This window comes from Tachypleus tridentatus, chromosome 9 (assembly GCF_004210375.1).
Source record: "Tachypleus tridentatus isolate NWPU-2018 chromosome 9, ASM421037v1, whole genome shotgun sequence".
Classification (NCBI taxonomy): domain Eukaryota; kingdom Metazoa; phylum Arthropoda; class Merostomata; order Xiphosura; family Limulidae; genus Tachypleus; species Tachypleus tridentatus.
Genome location: NC_134833.1, coordinates 86,915,776 through 86,935,051, shown reverse-complemented (window position 1 = coordinate 86,935,051; position 19,276 = coordinate 86,915,776). Strand labels below are relative to the sequence as shown.

General features: G+C 33.4%; 2 protein-coding genes across 5 annotated transcripts; one reads left to right on the top strand and one right to left on the bottom strand.

Annotated features, from left to right (window-relative positions):
* Positions 1–491: 491 nt before the first annotated feature.
* On the bottom strand, positions 492–7,150 carry LOC143225682 (retinal dehydrogenase 2-like). 3 transcript variants are annotated; one of them, XM_076455529.1, is made up of 7 exons: positions 6,413–7,150; positions 4,250–4,354; positions 3,273–3,413; positions 2,959–3,085; positions 2,150–2,211; positions 1,224–1,466; positions 492–647 (listed from the first exon to the last, which is right to left on the bottom strand). In XM_076455529.1, the coding sequence occupies exons 1-7, from the start codon at positions 6,416–6,418 to the stop codon at positions 525–527; spliced, it is 807 nt and encodes a 268-aa protein (XP_076311644.1). In that variant the 5' UTR covers positions 6,419–7,150; the 3' UTR covers positions 492–524. The 3 variants fall into 3 exon arrangements, with proteins under 3 accessions (XP_076311644.1, XP_076311643.1, XP_076311645.1); XM_076455528.1 differs by lacking the exon at positions 6,413–7,150 and adding an exon at positions 6,028–6,324; XM_076455530.1 differs by lacking the exon at positions 6,413–7,150 and adding an exon at positions 6,217–6,269.
* Positions 7,151–7,811: 661 nt separating this feature from the next.
* Positions 7,812–17,335, top strand: LOC143225683 (uncharacterized). Of its 2 annotated transcripts, none has more exons than XM_076455533.1 (5): positions 7,812–7,944; positions 14,757–14,845; positions 15,014–15,167; positions 15,282–15,381; positions 15,999–17,332. In XM_076455533.1, the coding sequence occupies exons 1-5, from the start codon at positions 7,862–7,864 to the stop codon at positions 16,005–16,007; spliced, it is 435 nt and encodes a 144-aa protein (XP_076311648.1). In that variant the 5' UTR covers positions 7,812–7,861; the 3' UTR covers positions 16,008–17,332. The 2 variants fall into 2 exon arrangements, with proteins under 2 accessions (XP_076311648.1, XP_076311647.1); XM_076455532.1 differs by lacking the exon at positions 7,812–7,944 and adding an exon at positions 9,933–11,308 and having other exon boundaries at positions 15,999–17,335.
* The last annotated feature ends 1,941 nt before the right edge of the window (positions 17,336–19,276 follow it).

Sequence of the window (19,276 nt, the reverse complement as noted above, 5' to 3'; positions counted from 1 at the left end):
CTGTTTGGACTGGATGCTGAGTGAGGCAAAGTAACTAACTGAATGACTGAAAGGCAATTAAGAGAGGCATTTAACTCCATTCCTTTTATGGTCAGTCAATGGACTTATCAAATGTTCTATCAAATTGAGTACATGAAGGTTTCATAATTCCCACACAAAGTGTGGAAATAAAATAGTTCAATTTGCTACAATTACATTATAAACAAAATAGCATACATCAACAATATGTTTGGAATTTTACGCTAATACAATGCAGTGTTGGTTTGAAGTTATCAAAAAAAGGTATGTCTTTCACCTGTTAAATTGTCCAAACAAACTTATTTTCACTGCATAAATCTATTCGGACAAGTTGATTGCGCAACATTTCACACTGCTGACAGTGTGAGTTATTGTGATAATACAATAACTCAACATTTAGGGGGTGTACAAATTCTATCTACATTTTGTAAATCAGCACCATCAAATTACCCTGAATAACTAGAGTTCTCAAGCAGCAAATTTTCAGTTGTTAAAAAAGAAAAATTTCATGAATCAAGATATTTACCATCAGCATCATCAAACACAACTAATGGACTTTTTCCTCCCATCTCCAAGGTTAAACGTTTAGTGTTGCTTCTCCCAGCAGCTTGTTGTATAAGTTTTCCTACCTATGGCAATGAGTAACAACAGGTTTAATCTAAATATATTAAAACAGAATTTTCTTAATACAGACAAAAATATAAAACTAAAAGAATCATTATCACTTTAATGGTTCATTTTAAGCAAGTGTACAGTAGATTTCTCTAGAATTCACAAAACATTTACTGACAAACTAAAAAATGCAATTATTTCACTTTGGAGGTACTTCTAGTAGTCAAATTTAAAACAAAGTTTTCCCACAAAATTGAAAGGTATGTTATCACTATTGATGTCATTCAATAACTGAACACCAATCTCAACTTCTTTTTCTAGGCGTTCCTTCAGTAACCCATTTTACTTTCATGGCAACTCTTTACTAAATGCATGGTTGCTGCCACATTATTTATCAAGGTAAGGATGTTTTTTATGGAACTGAACAAAACAAATGGCAACATGAATTTTAATGCTTGTAACATTATCTAATATTGCTAATAAAAAGGATCAAGTTTGGTTAAAGAATGATTATTTACAAGAACTTCATTCAAACTACTTTTACTAGTGTAATTCCAACTTACTAACATGTAAAAAAATATTTAACATGTTACCTCAGTAGAACCAGTGAAAGCCACTTTGTCGATATCAGTGTGTTCTGCTATAGCAGCCCCAGCAGTTGGGCCATACCCTGGAATGATATTAATCACACCTGGAGGAAATCCAGCTTCCTTGAGAAGACTTGCACAGTAAAGGGCAGTAAGTGGAGTCTGCTCAGCTGGCTTAAGGATGACAGTGTTACCAGTTGCCAGAGCAGGGCCTAACTTCCATGATAACATGAGCATTGGATAGTTCCACTACAAAAAATATAGTATTACAAATCAAACATTTCTCTAATAAAGTTTTAAACTATGAAAATCTGACCTTTAAAATAAAAATGATATTTAGTTTATTTGGAAAAAACAGTGTTTGAATTTTTTAAAATAGATTCTTTTTTAAAAGTATATCTTGAAAAGTGACCTTTGAAATTACAAAACTGGTAAAAGAAATTAATAAGGAGAAGAAAACAAACAGAAGATAAAAATACATTTTTATGTGCTTTTCCAGATAGATTCGTATTATTAAGTAGCATACTTATACAACCACAATATAATAAAACTACATTTAAACCTGACATGATCATTAATGTTGCCCTCCATGTGCAAGTTAATATTTAAAAGCATAAATAGTTATCTTATGAATTGTCCATCTATCAAATTTTAAACACTTCATATTAAATAATTTTTTTTGTCTTACGAGTAGTGTAAATGTATATATATATAATTTTTTTGATCACAGAATATCTTATTTCTGATTTTACTGGCATGAATCTAAAATTTGAATCACTTTCACCACAATACAACTGATATTATCATACACAAAAGTAGAATCAGTTAGAATTATACCAGTTTCATATTCCTAAGTGTAATTTATAATTATATATATATTTCTAGATTTATAAAAAACATTCTAATGATTTTTAAAAAAGTAAATGTCTTACTGGAATAATCTGACCACAAACACCTACAGGTTCCATTCTTGTGAAAGAAAAGAAATCTCCATCTAGCATTAATAATAAAATTAAACATGTTAAAATTCACTTGCAAAATTTTATGTTTATTAAACTACAGATTAAATTCTTAACAGGTTGATTAAAAAAAACAACTTTAGAAAAAGTTTACAGAGAACTATTACTGTTTTTGTGGTACTGGCACAGCTTAACCAGCCAGAATGAATTTTCTTTTTTATATACAGCATGAATATGTGTATATAATGTGGGTACATTATTTCACATTGAAAATGATTTTGTTATAGATTATAGATGCCTGAACTAACAAATGTTACTTATTGTTTTTCAGCCATTTTCATTGTGATGGAAAAACATTTTTTTACAAAACAATATATTGAAAGTTTTTGTTTGTTTTTTTATAATTTCTTTATCTTTTACAGGACAATTACTTCTAATTATACATATAAGGATGTCAAAAATATTCACACCAGTCTTAAGAAAATGAAAGGCTGGAAAAAATATGTATACAACAGTAAACAGAATTTTTGGGAGCTCTAGTGTTATGTTAATACTTATATTTCAGTATGTTACAAAATACTGTTAATACTGCAACATTTTTTTAAATTTACAACCATTTTACTCTTGTCTATAAATTAATTCTACTATAATGTATATACTAAATCAAAATAGTTGTCATTAACAACAACCACAGAAATGACTTAGATTATTTTGGGTAAACTTGCAAGTAAAGTGCAAACATCTATAGTATGGAATTAAAAGTAGAATTATGCTAAATATACCTATTGGAATAGTTTTTCCATGAATTTTGTCACACCACCCAGCATAGTACCTAATAGTTGATACTGCTCCTTCCATGTCAAACAAAGATTCATTATAAGGTTTTCCATTATTTAGAGTTTCCAAGCTCTAGATATTGAAAAATACAAAAAAACACTTCTTGAGTAATTTAAACACAATACTTAAAATATAATTATAACAAATATTTAAATCTTTTATTCTTGACAAATTATTTTATAAAAATAAAAACAAAACATTTTTTTAAATCCTTTAAAAAAATTTAATTAGTTTTATATTAAAATAAGTTTGTACTCACAGATAAGTATTCTATATCTCTCTGTATTAAGTCTGCAAATTTATTTATGAGCTGTCCCCTAGCTGATGCATCCATTGTTCTCCAAGGTGAGCCTAATTTAAAGGCTTCCCTTGCTGCTCTTACAGCTTTGTCCACATCTGCCTATAAATGATGCATGACAAAGTGTAGATCATTATTTAATATTTTAACAGTGTTGTTAATAGGTGTACAAACTAAGTTTCTTGGTAATCAAAATATTTTTTTGTTTAATCATAAACACATTTTAGCATGCACATGAAGTTTCGAAAATTCCATTAATTATGTTCAATTTTACTTGTGTTAAAACAGTGTGATCTGGTACTGAAATGTTATGATATTAATCTTGTTGTAACACAAGAGTACTTTTACCTTCATTAAATAGTTCAGCTTAGATACATTCACGCATACAAATTTATTTTACACATCATTAAAAAAAATAATAAATACACGACACTGAAAAATAATTAGATACTGCTAACACAGAGCTAGTAGCTACATACTTATTTCCCTTACACTAAAATAAAAGATGGGTAGACAGTTTTATTAAACAAAAAAGGTACTAATTCACCCAGCCATTACAGACATTTAGTAAAATTGCAAGCTTTAACAGTTTTTAAAATTTAACACTTCTTTAAAATGTTGGTAAGTTTTTGTACATTTTAATAATAAGCTCCATTTTTAACTAAAAAATGTGTTTAGATGTACAGTGTCTAATAAATGTTCATTTGTGATCCAATCACCATGCATGCAGTTATTACAATAATTAATAGTAAATTACTAATTACTTATAACTGAAACATTAGTGTTTAAGTGATGAAAATAAATCCTCATCTATTACTAAAACAACTATGACAGCTGATAGTATCACTTAACCATTTAAGCTTGTTCACCAATATAGTTAACATGTCGATACATTTGTGAAGTTGAGCAAGAGAGATTTAAAAGATTTTCCTTCAAACCTTGTCACCTTCTTGGACATCACATAGCTTTTGACCAGTTGCTGGATTATAAGTTTGGAACATTTTCCCACAAACTGAATTGCACCATTCATTATTGATGAAAATCTGGAACACAAAATAATTATTTAACAACAAATAACTATACACATCACAAAACAGATATGAAATTTTGCATATGTTACATATTACTATTTGAAATAACCAGAAATTGCAATTTTAATTCAATTGTTAAGTATATGTTAATACGTATTAAATTTATGATATCTGCTAACAAGCTTAAGATTATTGCTAAGAATAAATTTTGTAAAATGACTTGTGCTCTCAAAGCACAAAACTTCTTACCCTCTCAAGTTCATATTATTGAAACTAGCCTTTCTAGACTATCAAAGTCCAACATTTATAAACACACAAATCAAGTCTTATCTAGTTATTTTACTATTTCCAGAAAAAAGTCAAAATCTTTAAACATATCTTCAGCTCAATATTTCTAATTTAAATATTCTAGTAGTCTATTTCATCATTCTTAACATGTATACATATTTGTTATAGCACTCAAAATTAAGCATACCCATAGTCTGGTACAAATTACAATGATTTACCTTCTTATCGTTAAACATTAATTTAGCTCAAAACTAGCAATTGTTACTTTTTTTCCCCCAACAAATCACACCTAATTTTTTTTCAAACCACAAATGCTCTGGTAACATAAGCACTCTCTACATTCCCATGTTCCAACTCAATGTTTTATATTACTGAAACTTTCTACATTCTGTCTCATGTTCATGTCTTTAAATATAAGAAACAATGAACACTTTCCAGAAATACTTCAGTCTAAAAAAAACTACATATCAGAATATATAATTACTGAAAAATTACCTACAAAAGGCAGACATAACTTACAATTTTTTTCTGTAGCTTAAAATAAGTCCACACGTAATTACAACAGCTTAAAACTAAATGATGTTGTAATTTTTAATGTTCTATGGCACCACAAAACAGTCTTTTAATATGTTAGGTTTACAAACTGCTGTGAACCTAAATGTTCAAACTAAGTTTTTTCTTTCATTTTTAAGAAGAAATCATAGGTTCAATTACTTATATATCTGCAACTTAATAAATCCTAAGAGAACTCCATGTATACTCATTATTTAATTAAATTTTAGCTTTATAGGGAAAAAAAATAAAAGGGATAAAAGTCTAATTACAGAATGGAACAGGGACAATTCTATAACGAGTATCAAGAGCCTTTTGCGATTTACTTTTATTTACTCAGCACCATACATTTATTTCTAATAAAATGATACTTCAACATTTATTTCCTAGAATAAAGATATTTTGATTTTACATCAATAAATGACGACCAGCGATATTAAACATTATTTTAATACAAACAAGTTTTAATAGTCTAAGTAAAAAGCAGTTATACTACGAGCTAATTCAATATAAAGAATAAACAGAAGTTTAATTTAAAATATCCGTATGTTGCTGAACAAAACTGTACTTGTAGTCTAAGTAATTCTATACGCTCTTAAACTATATATTTAAAGTAGAAGAAATAAAGTTTAGAAAGCTTTAAGTAAATTTAACATTATAAAATTTCCCTTTTCGAATCAAAGAAATAAAAAGGTGTGCTTATTTTTTTAATGTAGTTCATATTAAGAGATAAGCTTTTAGATATGTGAATATGATTTTCTCATAGCAGTAGTATTTCTTCACAACTCTTCTTTTTTTAAGTTCTTTGTTAAGAAGACAGCTCTAGAGACTAAAATTACTACTACCTTGGTATACTTAATTTCAGGATTTCTATTTCTACTATCAGGCTCCATTAATTAATTATTCACTGATTTTCAAGAGGAACTAAAGTTAAATTTACACTTCAAAGTCAAACAGCGATTAAATTTACTGTATCCAAGTCGCACTGAACTGCACTACAATTACAAAAAAAAGAAATAATCAATGACTTAAACAGTTTAACCACTCTGCAATCTCAGTATTGGCTGAACTTTTTCACATGCACAGCACATGAGCCCCTTCATAAACTCTTAAATCCTTGTAAAGTAAACATCATTTGCTGTGATTGGTTCGTGAAGGGCAAAAACAAATATCATGGTTCGAATGGAAAAACAAAAATAAGGGTCAAAATATATCACTTCTTCCACCTACTTTCATTTGGGTCGTAATGAAACTTGGCTTTTGAATGCTGTATCATGCTTAATTTTTTAAATAAATTTTCGAGCTTAAGCTAGCACGAACACTAGACAAACGAATTTAATTCCAAACTCTGAAATAGCGGGTCAAAACATAAAGAACAATTTTTTTTTTTTGTAATTTTACAAAAACTTTGAGCAAATGGTTCGGTTGCCCTCCTTTGCATTTGATCTTAGTTGTTAATGTGTTCAGAAATTAAATAACGTCCCTTCGTTCTGCTTGTGTTTTGTTTATTTTATTATTTTGATTTATTTTAGCGCAAAGCCACATTGAGCTAACTACTGCATCCGCCGTGGGAAATCTAGTCTTGGATTTTAGCGTTGTTAGCTCGTGGTACATTAGAAATAAAATTAGAGCAGAAATTAAACAGCTAAAACAAAAAAAAAAAAAATGGGACAACTTCTGCTACCAACTAAGCGAACAAACCGACCCTAGTAAGTACAGGTAAACATCGATATAAAACGCATCGATAAAGCGCGATAATCAGTTGGGCGCGATGGGGTCTTAGGCCCCAAATTTTTTGGGGTTTCTACAGAGGCCGCCGCTTAATATTATCACTGCTTAATGTAATCAGCCGGTTAATGTGATCAAAAATCAAAAACCAAATCCACTTCAATCTTTTTGTATGGTTTTCACGCCGCATATTGTGATCAAACCCCGGCCTGCATGTAATAATTCCTGGCGCTGTCAACTGCAGTAAAGTACATAATCTGCCAGTCATAGGATAGCTCTCAGTGCGTAGGCAAGAAGTATCAAAACTTTATTTTCATTAAAACCACAAGTCATCCTTGATCGACCGATGGATGACGAAGGATGAGTCATATACACTCATACACCAGTGACAGTGGCATGAAGTGCTGCAAACGATAGCGTCAATGTTGAAACCATATAAATTTCTAAGAAACAGCTCGCTCCCCAGAAGCTTTCAGACGAAATAGTTTCTTGGAAATCTGTGACGTCAGCTATTCCCTTTTATTCTAATATCGCCGAATAACTGAAAGGTCTTGTCTGAAAGAACCACAACCAGAACCAATAGAAGAAAAAGATGACATTTTCCATGGATTTACAGCAGAAGAAGTAGCAGAGGCAGAAAGGAAGTTTGTAGACTACCAGGATGGACTCCCCTTGACAACCCTTGTGAAGCAGTGGGCCGAGATTGACGAAGTAGCACCAGTTACCCAGCCACCCCTCACAGATGAAGAGATCCAGAAAGCAATAGAGAACCCAGCGGCAGCACCCACAGATTTTACCACTCCAGATGAAGAAGAAGAAGATGACCCCATTCCAGAAGAACTCAGGAATTGCATCACCTCAACTCAGGCAGTACAGTACACAGAACAACTTCTATATTGGGCAGAACACCACAATCTAGGAATTTGCAAGATACTACAGATCCAGGACCTAATGAGAACTGCGAAGAGGATGCGGAACCAAGGAGGAAGACAACAGACACTTTTGGAGGCTTTTGAAAGAAAGAAGACTACTGAGTAACTATAAATTTGTGCATTTCAACTTGTTTTATGTGCTTACTATATTTTATTATTAAATTTTTTGAAAAATCCGTTTTTGTTTCAGTACTGAATTCGTATTTTAAACTTTGCCATGACATTTTTTATCTGGTAATTATTTGACTTCAGTTTGTACTTAGATTTTAATAATTAGTAAATAAATTATCAAAATTAATTACTATATGTATTAACTTTTAAAATTGAACTAATTTTAATCAGCGTCTAATCGTAAAAACGATCACATGATTGCTCTTACGGAACTACTTTTAGAATATCAGCCCCCATCAAAGTATTTGTTTGTTTGTTTGGAAATTTCGCACAAAGCTACTCGAGGGCTATCTGTACTAGCCGTCCCTAATTTAGCAGTGTAAGACTAGAGGGAAGGCAGATAGTCATCACAACCCATCGCCAATTCTTGGGCTACTCTTTTACCAACGAGTAGTGAGATTGACCGTCACACTATCGCTTGGATAGGAGGATAGTACAATGTAGATTGTCTGACAATCAATTAAACGCTTTAAAATAATATTCTACAACTACACACAATAACAAGTAGTATTTTGCACACATAAAACATACAAAGAACAAGTTAGATGGTTTGCTGTGTGCTACAATTTATAATTCATACAAATATACAAATGTTTCAAATAATAACCAGTATACACACTGTAAAGATACAAAAAGTTACTAACAGCGTAATTAAAAACTAACATTTTATAAAACAACGATTCTAATTTACACAGTTATAATGAGAATGCATCCTGGTGTTTCATGCACTCAGAATGTTTTCATGTATCTTTACTGCGTCACCACGACATCTAATAGAGATGACAGGCAGTAAGACGAATGGCTCGGGTTTCTCAACCATTTCGAGACTTCATACATAAACATGAATTTATGAATATACAAAACATTCTGAGGATGACGTAGTAAAATATGTCAAAACATGTACAGCGTATGAGACTGTTTGTGGTTTCATCAAGTTTGTTTGGTTGGTTTTTTTGTTTTTTGTTTTATTCTGCACAGTCAGTTATTTGCTTTGGCCTGGCATGGCCAAGCGCGTAAGGCGTGCGACTCGTAATCCGAGGGTCGCGGGTTCGCGCCCGCGTCGCGCTAAACATGCTCGCCCTCCCAGCCGTGGGGGTGTATAAAGTGACGGTCAATCCCACTATTCGTTGGTAAAAGAGTAGCCCCAGAGTTGGCGGTGGGTGGTGATGACTAGCTGCCTTCCCTCTAGTCTTACACTGCTAAATTAGGGACGGCTAGCACAGATAGCCCTCGAGTAGCTTTGTGCGAAATTCCAAAACAAAATTTTATCAGTTATTTGCTTTTTATTGTAATTTTGATTCTAGAAGTAAACTCATTTTTAGAACTGCGTAAAAATAATCGTTGTTTTATAAAACGTGAGTTTTTTTTAACACTGAACGTTACACAAGTGCCAATGAAGAATTTGTCAAAGTGTAGCCTCGTATCATTGGCAGTCAGCCAAGTACATAGAAAAAGTCAAAATTTAAAACAATAGGAAGTATATAGATAAATATCACCACATTTGTGGGAATAACTGGTCCTCAATTTGGTTTTAAGGTTTCGATGTCTATTGTGATGCCAAGATCAAATGAAAATAACGTTTAATGTCACACATAGCCAGTAGTATCACCAAGTTAACACGCTGGTCTGCTCGTATCTCGATTGACCCAACATTTATACTTCACCGCTTTCCGTTTGGGTATCGTTATGATTTGAGTCTATTATAAAAATAATTAAATATTTGGTATCTAACGCTGATAAAAGTGTGTTTCTCTTATAGCAAAGCCACATCTGCTGAGCCCACGGAGGGGAATCGAACCCCTGGTTATATCGCTGTACAAGGGGAGGGCAATATCGCCGAAAGAAAAAGTGGAAATATCACTGACTTCTGATATTTTTTACGATACGTTAAACACAGCATGTAGTTATATTAGGTAAATGTTTACATTTCACACGCGAGTCTGACAATGTTTTTTTTTTTCCATTAAATTGGTAAATAAAATTCTTGAAAAAAGAAATGTCTGAGCGAAGTCGACTATACCGATAGTTCTGATTGAATAGCATAAACTAGATAAGGCGAAACTTCAGATCACAACGACTTAGAGAGTCAGGAGTTCGTGAATTACTATGAATTTCTGATCAAAGTAAGCTACCTCTGTAAATTATAGCTAACACTCTAAATAAAAGTTGTTCATTACGACTACCAGGGCATAGTCACGTCTATTTTCTGCTTTAGAGATATCGTGATCGCTGTCTAAAATGTATCAATAAGCAAGATGACTATCATTTTGTAGTCGTGGATATAAAATTGACTATTAAGTAGTAACGATGATCTATTACTAGTCAGTTTGACTGACCCTTAGTCAATTTAAGCAATTAGTCACCTTCACTACTTCATAGCAGCACTGCTATGCGAGTCTTAAGGACTAATTTGTGGTCAGGAAGACCAACACCACATGCAGCATTAACTCATGAATTGACACTCTTGATGTTTCTTATATCATTTAGGTGCAGTTCAAACAAATGACTGTATTCGTGCATTTTGTTCCATAAATACAACAATTGAAACATAACCAGGGCTAAACTTTGCAATAATTTATTTATTTACTTTTATTTATGGGGGGAATAAATTTATTTCACACAAAATAAATCTTATTTATCGACCACTACTATTTCTTCAATGTTTTATTTGACAATTGTCTTTTTATATTGTTGTGTGTTTGTGTTGGAATATTCGAATATGAAATCCAATAGTAAATATATATTTTTAATACAATACACAACGATCTAAATTATGACTGAAATAAGCTTTCGCCACGTGAGTAACACTCGCGCTGACACTACACGTCCGGGAAATGCATCCGATTTGTCTAGTGGTGCCCAGCGAAAATCGAGTACAAATGGAAAGCAGCTACATTAGGCGCGAGCGAGACTATCTCTTTTCCAAAGGGGTGTACCAGGTCGAGTTTATCTGAAGGCGGGGGCTCCTTGTGCAAGGAGGGCTGTAGGTGTTATTTGTAGAGAGAGGTTGATCATTCTTCAAGGTGGTGGAGGGGGGATTTAGGGGCTCACATACAACTATACATACACAGGGGGGAGTGAAGACGGCACGGTCCACTCCTTAGCGGCAGCCGAAGGTAGGGATGACACTATGAACCCAAAGGCGGCGGGGGAGTGGGGAGAAATCACACAGCAATATTTTGTCGCACACTGGAGAATTACATATGACGTTTATAGAATTTATAATGACCGAAACTTGTACTGACATTGCACAATTGCCATGCAACCGCACAGATGACGGAAAGAAGAAATACAGGTTAATATTAATCGTTTATGTCTTATTTTCCTATACTATGTTTCAATAAAACAATATAAAAATACGAATGTTTAACTTTCTAAATTAGCTGAAGTGAATCCATCCGTATGCTTTCGTACAACTCGTTATGTGTAAACAAGGATGGTTGCCCGTTACATTGTGTAGGTCTGTGCTATTGTAGTCTAGTAGTAGTAGAGTAGGAATATTTATATTTAGGTAATGCGTATGCGTCTGCAGAGATTTTCTTGTGTTCACTCTACAGTCCACAATCCCTTTCGGATTTCTATCCAATTTGGTGAATATGTTAGTTAGTTAATGAATGTTTTTGGCCACCCCTGGGAGGGGTTGTGGCAAGAATTTGCATTCTGAAGTATGTTTTTATTCGCTAGATTGAGGGGAAGTCCGAGGATACACCGTCGGTTCGCGGGCGACCGACATTTGCTAGTTGTTATTGTTGAAATTTTCATTAAATTTAGCTAAATAAATGATACATTTTACGTTCCAGAATGGAAACCCGTGACATTTGGATGCATGTCTTGCATGATATTTATTAATAGACACTGTGAAGTTTGGTAAACTTTGGAGTTAAACATGGCAGAACAGTCACATGTTTTCAATATTTTCCCTTGCATTAAATGTAATTATAAGGTTAGGCATTTTAACAAGCTTCTTTCACATTTTTCTTTGTTTCATGAGCATGAGCCTGGATTTGTTGTCCCATGTGGGGTTAATGGATGTGAAAGACCATTCAAAAGCATCAGATGTTTGAAAAGACATAAAATAAAAAGCGTGGATGGTTTGCTACTACCAGTATGCATGATAATGAAGCTGGTGGTGAATGTGCCGAGAACTTTATGAAACAGAGGTATAAAAACCTGACAGTGATGAGGCAGTTGATGGTAATAAGGAGATGGTTGTCACAGACAAGAGAAGAACCTTAGCTAAAACAATTCTGCAGCTGCATGAAAATGAAAAAATCACTTACAAAACTACAAGTATTTTTTTTAAATTTGTCCTGTCCTATTATGGCTGCCAAAGATAAACATTTATTCCAAACCATAAAAAGAACATTGATCAGTGAGGGGGTTCTTATAAATAGTATAGTTGCAGTGATGGAAGCTTGCAAGAAAGAAAGTATTGACTTTCATTCCATGATTAAAAATTTCACTGACCACAATAGTTTCCAGTCTTACATTGAAGATAATATGACATTTGTAAAACCTGTTGAGTATGACCTGGGAATTGCTGGTGATGGGAAACATGACACAATGCACTATATTTCTTTATTAGATACTCTGAAGTGTTTGCTTAAACATGATGATATCTTTAGCCAGGTTGTTTATCCTCGCCAGTCAGCTGATGATTGTCTTAGAGATGTCGTTGATGATGAACATTTCTAAAACCATCCATTCCGGCAAGAAACTCCCCTTGTCCTTCAAATCATTCTCTATTTTGATGAGTTTACAGCTGTGAACCAGGCTGGAATACGAGCTTCTGCTTACAAATATGCTGCTTTCTTCTATCAGTTAGGCAATATTGAACCTGCTTTGAGATCTCAGCTTCATTGTATATTCTTAGCAATCTTGTTGAAGAGCCAAAATGTAAAAAAAAAAAAAAAAAAAACATGGGCTAAATACAGTGATGAGACTTTGATTGAAGAAATATCTGTTCTTGAAAACATTGGTATTAACTTTGTCAAACCAGAGGGAACATTCAAATTCACAGGTGCACTCTTGCTATTGGAGGATTTCTTGAATCATTTTCTGCTCTCAGATCTTGTAGATTCTGCATGGTAACTCGGGATGAGTTAAGAAAGTTAACTGATATTTCAAAATGTCCAGAGAGATCTATTGCATCCTATAATTACCAAGTTACAATGGTCGAAACTGAACCGACTTTGTCAAGTACATATGGGGTTAAAAAAAGATCGCCCCTGAACGTTCTGCAGCAATTTCATGTGGCAAATGCTCTACCACCTGTTATATTACAAAACCTTTTTGAATCTGGCTTGATGTTAGAAATTTTAGTTTTACTCATAGATCAGTATGTCTTGTCTGGATACTTCAGCCTTCAGTACCTTGCAGGCAGAGTGAAGGAGTTCCACTACAAAGGAACTGCTAAAATCAATAGGCCTGAGATTGCTATTTTGAGAGTGTCTGTACACATTAAGCAAAAAGCTGTGCAAGTTTGGTGTCTCTTAAGGTTATCTCCATTACTGGTGGGTGATGCAGTGCCAGAATGCAACAACAGATGGGAAGTTCTGTTGACTCTGCTGGATATGGCAGAATTGATAATGTGTCCATCAATGTCATATGCAATGAATTCTTAAATAATGTGATACAACAGTTCCATTCTCTTTATGAAAAAGACTTTCCAAACAGAACTCTCAAGCCAAAGGGACATTTTACTTTGTATTACCCAGAGATGACCCGCAGATATGGTCCACTGAGGAATGTGTGGACCATGAGATTTGAGGCCAAACATAGTTTTTTGTTGATGTTGCAAGACGTACCATAAACAGGAGGAATCTCGCCAAACCAATGGCAATGAGACACCAGTATAAACTCTGCTCACATTTGGAAAGCGGATTTCTTGGAATAGATGCTTTTGACCTGACTAATCCTGTCAGATTGCCTGTGAATTCACTCGGTGAAGAGCGAAACCTTGTTAGTGCATTTGTTGGGGAAGGCGATGTTGTCACTAAAATATCAGGTTGTACAGTCAACTGCCTCTCGCATACAATACAGAAACAATGGTTGTCAGTAGCTATGAATTCGACAGTCTTCAATTTTCTTCAGTGATCTGTTGCTTTGTTCTTTGGGGAAAACCTTTTTGTATTGTCAAAGATACCAAATTGTTGATTATCACAAGCATCTTCATGCTTACATTGTAGCTATGAACTCCTGAGCATTCCAGATCTTTATGATCATTATCCATTGCCTTGTCATGTGAACAAAGGTGAAAATATGATCATCCTACATCACTACATTCGTGGCGACTGAATGATGACAACTTTTAAACAGAACTCGGTAATCAGTGGAATATTTAACCTGTTTTATATAACTTGGTGTGTACCTTGCAGTGACAAATTTCATCAAAAGATTTGACATATTTTATGTAAATTTGTTTCTGCCTTTTTGTGACACATTTCATCACAATTTTCAAACAGAGAGAACTTGTGTCATATTAATATGTATCATGCATATTTGCACCAACATCACCATCTATTGAGGTCAGACTACTTATATTTGCTTTCACCTTTTAAAGGCTACTATTTGTTAGAAAAAAGTCAAATTACTTATTAGCTGATTTATACCAGTCCTGCTGATGTTAAATTTACGGAAATTTAATATATCTTTTTAGTGTTTTGTAGTTGTTCTTGAATGACAACTTTTGTTAATTTCTTTTATTACAAATATAGACCCATTAAAAATTTATTTTTGACTAGAATCCACCGAACCCTGAAGTGCTTTCAAGCAAGCAGAGTGCACCTTCACCCGGTCCCAGTACTGAACAAATTCAGTCCATATCATCATGGTAGGATATGTCCTAATGAATGTCAAACAGATCTTTCAATCTGTTGGAGAAATAGTTTCATCTTTTACTTGAGACAATTAGGCCTTAGTTAGTATTTCATTGAAATAAGTCAATCCCAATTTGTAACTGTTTTGAACTATTTGATATTTTCTTTGGTCATCATCTTAGCATTCAAGTCTTGGCCAGTACCCTTTAAGCTGAAAAATTTGTTAAGTCTGCCTAGATCTACTGCTTTGCTGTTGTCGCAAGCGAAGTCTGTTGAGAAAGAAGGTCGCTTCCATTTACTGGATGCAGTCTACACTGAGGTTTCCAACTATACCTTGTAAGTGCTGTGCAGTGAATATCATGTGTACCATTTCTGATTACAAGCGTGTAATTATATATCTTCAGATGTCTTCATCTGTACTTGATAGCCTGCCTAACCTCTATTTTCCAGATATCCAACTTCAAGGCAGTATGACCAAGTAGTGGATGAAATATATAAGCGCTACCCTCAGCTGTCAGATGCCCCAAATCTAACACCCCAAGGTGTTCGTGTAAGTACTATCCACATGTGCATTATGTTATGTTTGTTGTGAAATATATTTTCATCACAAATATATTCTTTTATCTATACATTTGACTTTATGAGCCCAAAAGCCAATGAGCTCAATAAAATTTGTCCTAAAGTGCATAACAGGAATGACCATATCACCACATGTAAGGGTGTAAATGTATTCTGTACGAAATATGTTCATTAGTTACAAAATAAATTAAATGGCATTTTTTGTGTTGCATATTAGTGAAGAAACAAGTGAAAATTTTGTGGGAAGTTGTATTTTTTAAAATACACACAAGTACATATATCTACCAAGAAGGGGCTGTGGAAAATATTATTTTAATACTTTGAAATATTTGTTTTGTTTGTATACGATGTAACATGACTCAACTAATAAAACTCAACTAATTTGACGCTAAAGAGAATACATTGTCAAGATAAACTCGTACAACTGATTTATTAACCAGTATGTGTGTGACTTTCAGTTTCTCAGATTAAATGTGAAAAATGCCAAAAGTGGTTTAAAAGAAATACTGTTTAAAATAATTATAGTTATACCAGGGCTGTTTTGTTATTCATTCTCAATAGAACTAATTCTGTCAATTCTAATTGCAGGAGCTGTGAAGGATGAGGCTTCGTCAGAAATTCCAAAATAATAGAAAGTGGAAGGATTCATCATTGCCTATAGTCCAAGAAAGAAAGAAAACGACGAAAACTGCAACTGATAAAACCCAATCTCCAAACCACATCTCAGAACAGAAGCTAAATGGATTAAAGCAATACTTGTATGAAAAGCCAGTTGGGGAGGATGAAACTTCCACTGAAAAACACATGGAATAAATGAAAACTCGTCTCCATTGCAGAAAAAAGGGTGATCTTTGTAAAGTGGACTTACTTATGGGCAAAACTCTGCATGATCATAGGAAACTGGTTATTGACAACACTCCTGTCAATGAACTTATAGAGCATTATCCTTTCCTTGTGGCATCACCAGCACAGCTATTGAATGAATTTAAGCGGCTAGGAAATGATGCAGAAAAAGAGTGTTCAACTTTCCTTCTCAATATAAAGACTCAATAAATTCTCACCTGCAGGACAGAAACATATCACTAGAAAATAATCCATTGCTAGCATTTCTTATAAAACAGTCCTCACACATGCCTGATGTTACATCTAGTATTGCCATTCTTGGTATCCCTTTTCTTCTAAAAGAAAGTAAAATTATCATGGTGGGTACTTAAGTTAGGGAACCTGATGAGAGTGGTATATACATTCAATGTGGTTCAATTTCTCAGTTTTATGATCAGGAATTCAAACTATATGTTGATGACTTTGATATTTGTGCCACTGAAGATTTTGTGGAAGCATTCACTACGTATGCAGGGAGTTTTATATCTTCAACTTTGCATTTCCATCAAAACTCAAGAAAACTTTCAACTTTGTTGAAAGAGTTGTTCTGAAGCTCTATGATGAGTCCAGGAAAATTATCAAATCTGAAAAGATGCAGACAGATGTGTTATTCAGTTGCTTGATCTCTCGAATGTCAAAAAACATAACAGTGGGAAATATGTCAAAACTTCCAAAGGTAAAGGAAGAGGAAAGTGTTCAAAGCCATAAGGTTATATTAGATCTATTATTATAAAGAAAGAGGTAACTGACCGGAAGCTGACCACATGTTTGAAAGGGGTTGTGTAACTGTGTGTCGAAATGTAGAGGGCGGTATTAGATGTTTGAATATATAATTTTATTTATTTTATTATATTAATATAAGTATAAAGGCGTTCCTTTATATTGGTTTATTTTGGGTTTAAGTTGTTGTATAAGTAAGGCTTCTTTAATTTTGCGTTTGTTTATGTTTGTTTCTTTATTTAGTATTTGAGTGTTTTCTATGGTTATGTTGTGTTTATTTGACTTGCAGTGTTCGAAAACGTGTGAAGGTGACTTTTTATGTTCTTTGAATCTGGTTTTCATTTTCTACTTGTTTCTCAATATAGAAGTCGTGACAGTTATCACATTGTATTTTATAAATAATGTTGGTGTGGTGTTTGTCAGTGTAGTTTTACATAGTATAGACCTCAGTTTTGTGCCTGGTTTTTGAATAAATTTGGTATTAACTGGAATGTCATATTTTGTTACTAATTTTTGCCAAATGTTGGTTATTTGTTTGCTGATGTCAGGAATATATGGTATACAGCAGTATATGGTTTCGTGGTTTTTTTTATTCGTGAGCTGTATTTACTTTAGTTGGTTGATTTTGCTTTTTGTCTAGGTGTGTGCGTATAATGTTTTCTACGGTTTGTGGAGGAAACTTATTGATGTTGATGAAGTATTGTTTTATTTTGTCTAATTCATCGTTAATTTTATCTGGTGAGCATAGTTTTATGGCTGTGTTTATTTGGTTTCTTAGTATGTTGAGTTTTGTTTTGTTTCATGTGCTGAGTCCCAAGGAATGTATAGTCCAGTATGGGTGATTTTTCGGTGGATTTCTGTTTTGAATTGTGTGTCAGTTCTTGTAATTTTGAGGTTAAGAAATGATATTTGATTGCTTTCTTCCTGTTCACATGTGAAGTTAATGTTGGGATGTATAGAGTTAATGTGATTGAAAAAATTGAGTATGTGTTCTGTAGATTTGAATCCCGCAACCGTGTCATCTACATATCTGTACCAGTATAGTGGTGGATGTAATGCTGTGTTAATTGCTTGTGTTTCAACTTGTGTCATAAAAATATTGGCTAGAACTGGTGATACTGGGTTGCCCATGCTTAGGCCATTTGTTTGTATATATTTTTGGTTGTTGAACATGAAGTTTGTCTTTATCGTGGTGAATTCTATGAGGGTTGCTAACTGGTTACTGGGAATTTCTATAGTTGGGTTAGGGTCTCGGATATAGAGTTCTAAGGCTATCTTGCAGGCTTCAGTGGTTGGAACTTCTGTAAAGAGGATATAACATCGAAACTGGCCATTAAGGCTTTATGATTAAGTTGATTTAGATTAGACTTGAAATTAAAAGAGTCTTTGATGAATGAGCTGGCTGATGTTACATATTTGGAGAATGCCCATGCTATGTATTTACCAAGATTGTAATTAAACGATTCATATGTGGACATTATTGGTCGTAATGGACAATCTGGTTTATGAGGTTTGGGGATGCCGTATATTTGCGGTGTGCGTGAGTCGGTTTTACGTAATAAAGTGTTTGTGAAATTGTGTTGGCTTTTTTCATTTGTAGTAGTAATTTGTTCAGTTGCGTCTCGTGTGTCTTTGTTGGATTTGTGTGTATTGGTTTAAATTTGTTCGTGTCTGATAGGATGTTCTTCATTTTTTGGATGTATTCATTCGTGTTCATTATGACTATAGCGTTACCTTTATCTGCTTTTAGAATTGTTATGTTTTTGTCTTGTTTTAGGTTTTTAATGGAATTAATGTCTCTTTTTGTAAGATTGTTTTTTAGTTTTCCGTTTTGTGAAATTATGTTGATGGTTTTGTGAGAAAATTCTTTGAAAAAATCGTTTAAGATGTTAATCAGTGATGTAGAGAAAACCCACTTGTAGAGAAATATATATGCAAAACGGCTCGTTTGGGTTGAGAAAATATTTTACATAGAAGATGTTTAAGATGTTGTTTTAGGTGTTTCTGGAAAATATAAATTTTAATTTTACCTGGGAAGTTTGGCTGTTGGATGTCAATAAAATTATCTAAGTTGTCTTCCTTCTGTTGGTTGTTTTTTGTTGTTTTCTTGTTTTTGTTTTCTGTAGAAAGTATCACAAGTCTCCTGGCTAGATCTTTTAAACATGTTTTGATTTCTATGGTTGGAATGTCAACGTTGACTAACCTCATAATTAACAGATCCGACCGACAATTAAACACAGACGAGATACATCTATTTAACAAAG